A 12,710-nucleotide genomic window follows, 5' to 3' on the forward strand; every position below is an offset into this window, starting at 1 on the left:
ACTCTCCCGCCCTCAAACCTGCCCCAGAACATCCAATAGCTATGGAGAAGGGGAGGAGCTTGCATTTTCTGAATGCCAAGGCAAATTCTTCTAAAGCATTTTCACTCTTTCAGTACTGATACAGAGACTATTAAACTCTTCCTAATCCCTGCTTCATGGGTTTCCATACTGTTGTTTTTCATTTGTGTTGCTACTATTTGTATTCTCTGGCATTACGACTGTTTCTCATACAAATTCATAAACAGCAATAACTCCAGCTCCAAAAAAACCCTTATGTTCTAAAAAGACATCAGACAACGTGTGGGAGGAAGAGAAGTACAGCAAGGAGGGAAATACCTTGCCTGAAGTCATACAAGAGGACAGCAACGAGGGTAGGAACATTACCATTCATGAAGCAGGTCTAAACCCAGGGGGTCCTAAATTGCTAGCCAGAAAAGTTCATGGCAGCTACTGCAAATCGCAGGAAGCAAAAGCATCACAATACTGCAAGCAATCTAATCTTTGGCTATATCATACAATGCTTAGGGAGAGGTTAACGATTTGTTGTTTGTTTTTAATCTTTTTCCTGTAAGAGGAAGGGAGGGCTTTAGAGTAGGGAAAGAAGGTTGTAAGCTGCATCAGAACCCTTTTCTGATTACCATTTTCCACAGGTGATCCAAGTTGTCCACAGGTGATCTACCTCCACTGCGTTGTAAATGCTCTTGCTTGAATGTGATCCTGTGGTCACACTGGGTGCCAACACGGTACTTTGGAGTTGCCATTTTTTGTGTTGCATCAGTGCAGTCCTGACCAGTACAACTATGACATCAACAGTAAATCAAAACCAACGACTTCATAGATATAAGTATCTGATTATTTTCCTGTAGCATTTGCCTTCAAAAGCCCTTGAAAGTCAGGACCTTTAGAGGCTGTGAGGATGCTGAGGATTTTCAGGATGTTATCTGTGAACAAATGGAGACATTTTCCCCATCTGTACTTAATTTGTGGGCATGCTCTGAAAACAACTGAGGAAAAAAACACTTTTTGCCATTTACCTATGGTTATGTCATCCCTCAATTAGACTACTTCAGTGACATGTTTAGCAGAACCAGTCAATGTGAAATGAGTTACCAAGCCTCATTATTAGAAATCATATTGAAGTTCAGTTTGTCAAAGTATCTCAACAGTCAATGGAAAGGAACAGGCAGTTCAAACACGTAATTTGTCACGCTCTACAACAGGAAGGGTAGATCACCCTCCAAGATAATAATCTTTTCCATTTATTGAAGACAGAGCCTAGACAGCTATCTTAGCTTATTTTAAAATAGCTTAAATGCAAGGAGATGAGTGTAGTCCTTAAATAGTCAGCTCATCCCAGAGAATCACACCTTTCCTCCATAATATGCATTGGTCTCCATTGCATCTTGCTGCCCAACTTGTTTGCTGTTTGTAAGATTAGCATAATTAGTTTTAATTGACTAACATTTGAACACAGTCAAACAACTCAAACCCACCACTCCTGGCATTTATATAGGAGGGTTGAAGGCATGGAGATGAGTGTTCCATTATCCTTCTCCAAAGGCAGATGCCAACATTCCTGAGCAGATTCACCAATAGGTGAAATCTTTATAGTGTTAGGTCAAGTTTATGCTCTCAAGTAGATCCTTTTGCTTCCCTCCTTCAGTTTGATGTACTGCTTACGCAGTACGCATCTAGGAGTCACCTAAAATTTCAGAAACTACAGTTAAGAGGGAAGCACAGGCTATTTTAAAATCAGTTGTATAGCAGAGAGAGCAAACAGTAGACAAGTAGCAACGGAACACCTGTACATACAAATTTTTTGGGACTAAGGCAGTACACATTAAAGTACTTAACCAAGATTCAGGAAAAAATACCTCAAGTTAGATGACCGCAGTTTTCAAAAACCATTTATAAGGTGCAAATTCTTTGGAAATGCCAAATCCTGCTATCTCCTTGATGGCAATTTATAGTATGGTCACACATAAAAGACTTAGTCTTCCTACATTTTGTATAATGCCTGTATATGGTACATCTTGCTGCATTTCTTAATGAAAAAAAATAAACACTGGAGTAAGCAAGATGTAAGCTGACATGAGTATTAATATCCAACTTTCAGTGCCCACCAGTGTTGTCTAATCCTTGGTGATCCAGAAAAGGTCTATTTTAATTCCATCTTTTGTCAAAGCCATGGATGACCATCTGTGCTCCACATATTGCTCCCTTAGGGTTCTTAAGGACCAGCCTTACTCTTCACTTAAATCCTGGCATCCCCCATCATCAGTGACACAGATGCAGTAGAAAAGAGTTCAGCATGTGGCAACCCTTGATTTGACTACATGATATATTAGGAAACCAAGCTGTAAGGTCCATCCGCTGTACCAAGCGAAGTTTTTGCACATTACATTTTAAAACTAGCACTCAATGACATATTTACCAAATATATTTAAGTGACTCCCAAGTATTTATCAACCAGTATAAAAGTAAAGCAGACCAGTTAACCAAACTGGTTTACATATAGATACAGCTATGCCTGTCTCCAACCAACAACATTCAGCCTTCCAGCAGCCTTGGGAAGAGAACAAAATTTGACATGCTGTTGACTCTGTTGACAAAAATTTAACACATTCACCCATTTTTAATAAAAGTCTACCCAGCAGTGGCACTTGCTCATACCTCTCTCAGGCTTTCTAGATAAATGAAAACTACTTGCAATAAGACAGAGGTAAAATCTGCATTAGAACTGCTCATCTTCAGTCATGTATAAAAATACTCACAGATCCTTTTATGAAGTAATGTTACAGTGTTATAAAAATTATGTTGATGTCACAGTTTCCACCACTGCCATACTTGGTCTTAATTTGCATTAACGAGAGAGGAAAAATACTGGGGGGGAGGAGGGCGGAAAGAGTAAGTTCATAAGCATTGTTAGTTCTGAATCACTAAGAAGCACGTTTAACACCAAAAGCTGAAGGGCAGGTTATGAGAGCTGATTTAGCTTATTGTACTTATTCTGCCACAGAGGTGCGGGGAATTTTCCAAGGGTGCACACGAAATCATTGTCTAATCAGGAGCGTTAAAGGTTTTCCTGCCTCCCAGCTCTGTCTGCTCCTGAAGAAAGGTTGTAGCTCTCCTAGACTAGCCCAGACTCTTGCAAATGGCGCATGACACACACTGGAGGAGAAGCTGCGAGTTGTTCATAAACAATTTATTTTATTTCAAATATGTGCCCTTTTTGATTCATCAGTGATGTCTGGAGAATCATGTTCTCCACCAACCAAAGACGGAACTGATTTGGAAATCTTCCACCTGACTTATTTGCTGTTGATACCTTGACACCGTCTCCCTCCTCCTCGGCAGCTGAAAGTATGGCTCAGAGTGAGCATAAACTTGCACCTTATTCCAAAACGGCTAGAAATACAGTGAACAAAGAATTAGTAAATCAACCACTCAGGGAGGCAGAGGGCTATGAATATATAGACAAATACAAAACACCTTATTGGGATTTTTACCAATTTTCTTTTTCTGCAAGTAAGATTAAAAACTACTTTGACTTTAGAGTCCTGCTGTTTTCTCCTCCTTATGCCCCCAAGAGAAACAAACAATTCTAAAAATATTTGATGTTTCTCATGTTTTTTATAAACATTTAGAAGTCTGTTCCTCTCCTTCCAAAAAAGCAGGTAATGTGGTATGGAGTGAACAAGACTGGACAAAGCATGAGTTTCACATGGATGAATTGCTGATTATCTCTTCTTACTATTTGGTATAGGTATGTGCTTTGCATTTCCAGTGACTTAGACTGTAAGACATGAAGCAAGTTATTTTGGATGCTGATGCCAATCTGAGCATTAAGGAAAAAGTAACAGTGCCTGGCTCCTGGTACAGGTGGTCATGGACTTATGGAAGTTTCTTGGTTTAATATTTACATGGATGTTTTAAAATTACGGTCTGTGAAATATATTTTCCAAAGATGCTCCTATATTTGAGAAAAAATAACAAAAGAACCCTTGATCCAAATCCCATCTCTTTTTAAAAGTCTTGTTAAAAATTTTGGTTCCTCAATTTATCTTAACACGCTTAAAAGCAGAGTAGAGAATAATGACATTTTTAGAAAAGAGAAAGATGCTGGTCTCTAAGGAGACCGTCGCTCTTTTTTCATAAGTAAATGACATTGAATGGTGCGGATTCGATTCTTTGCTGGGGCAAACTCCGGCTGAAGTTTTAGTGTTGACTCATACCATTTCATCGCCTTTTCAAACTCTTCCTGTAAAGAAAGAAATGAGAGCGCAAAGAGTCAGATTCTAAAAGCAGTAAACACGTTTTCTATGCCTTTCTCATCCTAAGTAGTTGTGTAGTGTGCACAAAAGTAGCTGAACCAATCCCCATGGTTTAAGATTTTTTTTCCTTCTCCCCCAGAAGACCAATATTTTCTTGGGCTAATGACTCAATTCTGCATAATCCATGGAAAGGAGTTAAATTACTGTTGCAAATTATTGACCAATGTTCTTGCCTTTTCCTTTTAATAGTACATCTTAGCATTCTTTCCATAAAAGTAACTTTTAAAAACAGATTTCAGTCAGAATTTATATAGACAAAATCTTTAAAATCATGGACAATGCAAAACCATCAACTTTTCTGAAAAGCTAACATTTTTAGAAATAACCTGAAATTATTTTTAAAAGATCACTCAATGTAGAGAGTAAAAACTAAACAAAAAACCCCCAAAACTTGAAGAGCGTACAATAGCTAGAGAATTTCAATTGGTAAGCTGGACTCAGATTGGTAGTTAGAAGCATTCATGTGGAAATAGCATCTATTTTTATATAGCTGAAATCTCATTACCTATGTCACTCTGCTTTTTTATTAACTAAGAAAGCATGCCAACATCCAATAGTGTATTGGAAGAAAAATGAGAGGGAAAAGACCCAAAACATTCTGGGATTTTCAGTTTCTTTCGATACTGTTTTTTGTTCTATTAAGTTCCTTTTCTCAGTAACTTTAGTTGTAGAGATAACACTAATTTCTAGCCATATTATCAACACTAACTAGATCAAGGTGAGTTGTGAAGTCTTGTTTTTTTAAAAAGTACATTTCAATAGAATATATAGACAGTATGAAGAAATTTGAGTTCAATCTGTAAATTATATTGGACATGGATGATCCAGATACTGAAGCTGAACTTCCCCTGTGTTTCTTCCCTACAACTGTGAATTGGGTTTTACTTATTATTCTAAACTTAGCTCTTCAGGATAGAGATCCAATTTATCATTAATTTTCCAGTAGAAAAGTATCTTGTGTTTAGATGAGCAGCCAATACAAACTACTAATTGTTTGCTACTATCTTTAACAAAGTTTTGCAGACAGCATTCTTAAGCCAGTTTATAAAAATGTTGGCCTTAAAGTATCGAGTAATAGGAGTAAACTGAATAACAGAAGTTTTGTCTTTCACAAAAGATATTCCTTCTTGATGATCCTACCCCAATTTCTTAAACACTGTTCCTTCAGAATTATTTGTGAGAATACCATTTTGATATCCATGTAAATATTGTACCAAAGACAGACATAAGTGGGTGACAGCACACTCACCATTGCTACATAGACATTTGCCAGTGTGAAATGATTAACCACAAAGTGTGGCGCTATTTCCACTGCCATGGTGGCCACAATGATGGCATCATTCCAGAGTTTTGCATTGTGGAAGATGTTTGCTAGACTTATTAGTGGTACATCCTAGAAGAGAAGAGCAACAAATGGTGAGGTTCCTTCCATTGAAGTTGTCAGAAGACTCCACTACCCAGCCACTCTGATCACTTGGTTCCTACTCACTTCCCTCTCTGGTGACATTGAAAGTGACAAGCCAGAGCTGCTTTACTCTAAAAGGGCATTTGGGCCCCAGTTATAAACAAAAAAACCCTCATATCCACATCTACTCTCAATAGTGATAAACACTACCGTTGGATAGAAAAACAACTCAAAAATTAGCTCACTTAAGTGTCCTAGGATATTTTTGTCCTGCCTCTACCACAGGGTTCTTATTCTGATGCTGAGTAACAGCTATAAATAAAATTTTCTCAACTAATCACTGATGGCATGCTTTTTATTTCCTGGATTTCCAGACTGTGACCTTGTCTAACTGACAAAACTGTTGAGCCCTGGCAGCCATAGCAGACTCTGGGAGCTTCATACCTTCGAAGGACAAAATACTGCTTAGTACCAAGTCTTAAATGACCTCAACAAGACAATACAATATTCTGGATGTGATCCCTGCCTCCTTGACCTCCACATGTCAAGGAGTACCTTGGTGGATAAGTCATTCATGTTTGCAAAGCAGATATTACAGAAGTCAGAATCACAAAAGAAGTTCATGGGAAAATTAATTACCTTTCATTTACAAGAGAAAAGAAAAAGTATCCAGAGTGCATAAAAGCAGAGAGGAGGATAAAAAAAAAAATATTAAATAGCTTTTAATTCAGTGCAACTCTGAGTACAAATTGCAGTTGTATCTGCAAAAATCCACACTTTTCTCTGGATGCAGCTTCAGTATGGAGGGCAAAAACAAGGCACAAATCAGGAGAATCATCCAGTCTCAAGCAACTTTATATCATATTTCTAGAAAACAGCACTGCTACACCATAATCTTGACAAACTGTAATTTCCAGTCCATAGTCTAACCCTTACAAATCCACAACTGAGGGCTCCATTCCTGAGGAACCATTCCCCATTACAAAGAAGCAAAAGCTTGATGTGTTACATCTTGGTTCCAACCTTGTTTTAAAAGGACAATGCAAAGAAAGAGACTTATAGGAGACATCGACAGATTGTGCAGTGGGGATATGCATTTCTTAGTTGAGGCATTTCTACTGTAAATAGCTAACTCCTCCTAATAATATCCTGAAAGTGTAAATTACTTTGTCTCCCAATTTTCAGAGAAGGGTTGAAGACCAAGATTCAAAAAGGAGTATAAATTTTGCAATACTGTGCAATTTGCTGCTCAGGTCCCAGAGGAAAATTTACAATGTATAGTAAGGAGCCTATGCATTTATCAGTTTGCAAGGGGGAGCTTGGTGTATAAGAATAGACCTTATAATGCTCAGCCCAGCACGTGGCAAGGTGAAGACTACAAAGCACTTCAGCCAACTGAAACATTAAACAGAAGATGATATTCAAAGTACTGCCTTTTTTTTTGAGTGAAGTACAGAACTGCTGCACTAAGTCAAGCACTAGTGTCCAGCTGAGATTCCCTTAAAGTTTAAGATTTAAGCATTTAAGTAATTCCTTTAGATATCACCTCCTATCCTCTTTAAAAGCACAAGCAGAAAATATCTCCCTATATCTCAGGTTAGAAAACTTGCCTAGACAAAGGCTGATTAAGTCCTACATAGCAAGAGGAAGTTCAAGCCCAGAATGCCCAGAGAGGTGTCAAACCCACTGAAATGTAGAGAACACCACTGAACCCTTTCTGCAGTTACCTTTTGGTTTTGCTTGTTTTTTACTGTGGTTTTTTTTAAGAGACAGTCCATACCAAACAGGTGGTGAAAGTCTTGAGGTTTCAACTCAACAGGCTAATACATTTTAGACACTTGACAAATGCAGTGTTGGCCCTAACAGTAATCTGTGAAAGCTTTCTTGTGACAAGCAAAACATTATTTCATCTGAGTAGTGGGCACAGGTATACACACCTTCATGTGATGGGGTGCATAGTGCAATGCTTGCCGTAAACAATCAATTGCCTTCTTTCCTTGGCCTTTCACCCTCCAGTAAAGAGCTGCCATGCTAGAGAGGACCCATGAAGTCTGATTCTGGCAAAAGAAGAACATGAAAAACTGTCATGTAAACACCTGCAGTGAATAGTCTTATCTTTCATTCCTCAAATTAATTTGTTATACTGAGGTAGAGGGCGTTACACTCAAAAATAGCATTAAACTGTCCCAAAGCAACAAAAGGTTTCTTATCTGACAACACATATGCAATAGCCAGGTAAATGAGACTGCCAAATGAAACACAAGTTCTAAATGCAATGTTATTTTCTTAGGAAAGGAATAGTTAAACAGCTTTCAGCAGCCACAACAGCTTCTAACTAGATGTCTGATGCTGAGCATCTAGATGTGTACACACGTTCACCAAAATGAAGGAAAAAACTTAGTTAAATTAGCTGACTGGACTTGTAGGCTCCCTGCAGTTACTGCAAAGAGAAAGGATGCCCTGGGATGCAGCTCAGACCAGAAGCCTGACAAAGCTCAACGGAAAACCTTTTGTGCCTCTAGCTGGCTGACTCCCATGCCCTCTGTTACAAAGGAAAACACTAAGTGCTTGAATTCTGTGGACTCAGACACAGTAAATGAATGTTTATGCTCACATATGCAATTAGATAAGTAGCCATCTTGATTTGTTTGATTAGCTCTTGTGAATACTGACTGAGACTGGTAGACAGAAGAATTGCATTTCATTTCCAACACAGCCAACACTGAGAATTCTGCTTCTAGTCTCTGCACTAAATTTTCGGCTTATTTGGATAAAGCTTACTGTCTGCAGGGGAAACTAGCACCTAAGAGAAAAAGCTACCATACATCTGAAGTGAAAGGAAACTAAGTCGTGTAACACCAGGATAAGAGTAACATCTTTACTTTCTGGGAATGGACAAAGCTATATTGGCCTCAGTTTCAAAGCATAGGAAGGTTGGTCCTCAGACAACTTTCAGCAGAATAGGCTAGGGGCATCAAACTGGTTTGACTACCCCTCTTTTCTACAGTAGACTGGGATATTCTCCCTACTAGTTGTAAACATAGAACAGCAATCCCTACATCCCTATCTGCTTTGTAGATCCTGGGAAAATTACGTCCCTAATCATCTCAGGTGCTCCAATGAAGTCCTTAGCAGCCTTTAGCCAGGGAGCTTGGGTTTCTTTGGGGAGAACAGGAAGTGCAGCCTTGCACATGGTACCACACCTCTGCCTGAACACATCTGACACTTCAGTCCAACACTGCCTGAGGTAAAAGAAGCAGGCTGAAACAGCAGGAAGCTGTCTGACTGTTGAATGCCAGAAGCATCACTGGAGAGGTGACACATGGCTTAACTCAACTTCCCATAAGCTCCAAGTCAATGCAGCATAAAAAGAAAGAAGAGGGCTGAGAACTGTTGAAATAGTTTAATATATCAATAGTCAGCAATGCTGTTCACTACAGGGCAGGAAAGCCTGGAAAATCTGACAAGCTTAAGTTTCAACAGAGAGATATGGAAGACACTTGACGGTGTAAGCACAGGATACACCTCAACAAAATACCTGTGAGGGCATTACAGATGCTAAATAGACACAAATCCCTAGTCCAAGTACTAATACGTTCCTTGATTGGGATTTCTTACAAACGATTTGAGACCAGACTGACCACTGTGTCAGTCGTGAGCAGTAAGCCCAGACTTCTCATTTTTACCGTTTACACATACCTTTTCCAAAGCTTTGGCTATTCGAGTACCAACTTGTTCTAGTGACTGGGGTGAGTACTGGTCTTTGCCAAGATTCTGTAGCACCTGTGGAAGAGGAAATAGAAGTGCTTACATGCTGGTACCTAGTAAGAGATGTCCCTTATTTTTTGGCTGCTTTTTTACTCAGCCTTTTACAAATGCTGTCACGTGCTTCAACCTAAACATCATTCTCTATATTGAGTTAATACTATCTGTATCATCACACAGTGTTATAATTCCATGGCACTGACTACTAGGAAGCTATAAGTTCTAAGTATGGAACTAAGTATCAGCTGAGTTGGACTTCTCTTTCACTTATTCATCCACCAAGAGCTATAAATACAGAGACATTAACAGTGTTTTAGGATTTCCCTCAGACCAGACTGTAGATGGCTGGGAAAATATTCTGGTACCATTTGTTGGTTGCTGGTTCATTGTTCTTACAGTTTTATCTGGGCATTTATTCACTGAAAGTCACCTCTGGCGACAGGACACTGAACTAAATGTGCCCTGGTATGGCCATTTCTGTGTGCCAGCCTTCAACTCTGGCATACCTCTTTCAGTTGACTTTCTCCAGTGTAATGCAAGCTGGCCCGACTGGAGACACCTTGCAGGTGGTCCAAAGTATGCATACTGGCTGGTAGGTTTGGGTTACAAAGGGGCTCCATGGCTGGTTCTTGCAGCTGTGTGGCAAAATCAATGTGTTCTGTAATGCTACAAATGTCATAAAACAAGCTGAATTAGTTACGAGAAGAAAACAGAATAGTCATTACAGAGTTCTCTAGTGAAAGTAAACTGCTCAGAACCTGACAAAATCTCATTTGAGAAGCTCAAGAGGCAAGAGACACTGGATCTTCCATCTGCACTTGCACTTTTCTTTGTAAGTCTACTGATGAAACCACTTATTTTCAAACTCCTTTGAAATCCTGAAAGTTCTTTCTTACTACCAAAATCTTCAGTTTATGTACATGTAACTGTCTTGCTTTGTGTAAGTAACTTATTTAAAGCTAATATACAAGATACTTACTCAATGTTTTTAGCAGAAACAGCAAGCCATGTGCTGGCTACAGTTGTAAGCTCTACTCTACGGAGCTTCAGGCATTCATCAGGACTTGGCCAGCCAAGGCTACGATAGTCCCGCCTTTTTCCTTGAGAAAGCAAAACAAAAAGAGAAAAAACTTTCTGGAAGCAGAAAGACATTATACTTCAGTAGGATGGTTTATAAAATACTTTATACCAGTGGATACATTCCATGCATTATAAAAGTCACCATCTTGCAGTCAGATTTCTTTAAGAACATTCCTGAACCTAAATGGACTGAATGGAACTTGTAGGATGCGAGGACAGAAACAGATTGTACGCAAGACAGCTTAGGAGATGGAGTTTCAAAACCTGTTTCATTACACTTTTTCCAAAACTACAGATTAAAAACAACTCTTGTTTATAGGTATTATCTCTACTTAAATGTCCTTAAAGAAAGTTCATAACTGAGTCATTATTTATGTTCTACAGTTACAGTTAAAATTAATAAAAGTTGTTTGGTCTATCTTTTGACAATCCCTGGGGAAAGACACTGCCCTTTCTGTTCAATGAGTATTTTTAAGAGAGTCAGTGGCTTTTACTGCATTCGTACACTCAAGACAGCAACATTTCTGAATCTATTAAACAATTAAACCTTAGTCCTCCCACTTTTCAGAGAAGTTAAACAAGGCAGGGAGAGGTTAAATAACTTGCTTTATGTTAAAAAATAGATCATCAGGAGAAAGAAGAACATGATCTTCACATTTGAACCAAAGCCTACTGAAATCTTATATTCCCTTACATTTGGTGGATACTGTATCAGGTCCAAGGAATCCAGCCAGTGTTAAATGTTAGGAAACATTTTCCTCTCATGTAAGAAACATCCAAACTATTTGCAACATAAAAAAAAAATAAATTCCCAGTAGCCACAGATTTGCTCAGTGGGAAGCCAAGTTTAACACCGTGCCAGTCTATTGCACCAGCTATGCAGAAACATTTCAGTAGTTATTTCTAGTTACCCAAAATTTTGCCCATTTGGATGCAAATCCTATTTCTCATACAAGTTATAGTAAACCGCTTCACCATAATTTTGCAAAATAACGAAGATGTCTGTAATACCATGTATTTTGTAAAGCATTGTGATAAAAAGAAAATTAATTTTGAGATATACTAGGAAACTTCAGAGAGAAATGATCAGTTCTCATCACCACCACTGTGAACTATCTGCGAGTTCTCATTCGCACAAATAGTAAAAGACAGCAAGTGGTATGGAAATGCTGCAGAGACAGGTCAGTAGTCTGGGAGGTAGTCAAACACAGGAGAGATACCATAATTTCCTTGTTCTACTAAGAACTCCCCAAGTGACTTTCAAAGTGTTACTTAAATGTTGGTGATTTAGTTCTTGCAAAGAGGATGTCAGCATATCCTGCCTCACAGGAACATTAGGAAGGAACAATAGAAGGATGCTGTGTAATAAATACACAAAAGTAGCTCAGAGGGAAAAAAGATAAACATCGAGGAAAGGACAGGTGTGTGCTCACAAATGATAGTCTGTTTTCACGTAATCCTTTCCCCTACTTCAAATATTCAATTCAATAACCTACATTTGTCAGTTGCTAAAAAAGGAGCTTGTTAAAGTTTTCATGTAAAAGCCTTCAAAATGTGAAACCACTTTCCAGGTCATCAAATCATCAAGGACTAAGATGTACTGTAGAACATATTTTTCCTTACACATCAATGCTACAACATTAAGATTTTAGCTCTGTTGAAAGATAAGACAAAAAGTATGGGGGCCAATTACTTGGGTTTTATTCTTCGGCACCACATTAATAGATTACTCTCTAATTCCTGTTACTCAGAGAGCAAAAACTCTACTTGTCTCTCCAAATCTTATCTGTTAGTGCAATACTCTACTTTTCTGTAGCTCCAGTCTTCTGGAAGACAGCCTCTAAGTTTACTTTTATAATATCACCAAACAATTACAGCAGGACACTTATTTATTTATTTATTTATTTCATTTTTATTAGACCAAGCTTTCTGCTTTTTGTCTTTGAGTTGTATGTCTTATGTTTAGTCAGTAATCAGTCCAAGCTCTTATTCTGCATCCTGATAACCTAACTTCTCTGCTCATTCAGTTTTACCAAAAGATATCACTAAAACCCCCTCTCTCTTTTACTACTTCTACTCACAATATTTACCTCTTTCATTCTCCACTTTTACCACCCGATCACCAC

General features: G+C 38.5%; 1 protein-coding gene across 1 annotated transcript in view; it reads right to left on the minus strand.

The window, feature by feature from the left end:
- Positions 1–3,190: 3,190 nt before the first annotated feature.
- TTC17 (tetratricopeptide repeat domain 17) overlaps positions 3,191–12,710 on the minus strand; it is a 56,498-nt gene continuing 46,978 nt past the window's right edge. Inside the window, exons 20-25 of the mRNA XM_050337026.1 lie at positions 10,484–10,604; positions 10,011–10,170; positions 9,439–9,522; positions 7,677–7,796; positions 5,584–5,727; positions 3,191–4,261 (exon numbers count right to left, since the gene is read on the minus strand). Coding sequence (XP_050192983.1) covers positions 4,130–4,261; positions 5,584–5,727; positions 7,677–7,796; positions 9,439–9,522; positions 10,011–10,170; positions 10,484–10,604 — 761 coding nt within the window. The 3' untranslated portion in view covers positions 3,191–4,129. The remainder of the gene's footprint in view (positions 4,262–5,583; positions 5,728–7,676; positions 7,797–9,438; positions 9,523–10,010; positions 10,171–10,483; positions 10,605–12,710) is intronic.

The sequence above is a fragment of the Myiozetetes cayanensis genome, unplaced genomic scaffold (assembly GCF_022539395.1).
Source record: "Myiozetetes cayanensis isolate MyiCay16 unplaced genomic scaffold, myiCay2020 scf6-25, whole genome shotgun sequence".
Lineage (NCBI taxonomy): Eukaryota > Metazoa > Chordata > Aves > Passeriformes > Tyrannidae > Myiozetetes > Myiozetetes cayanensis.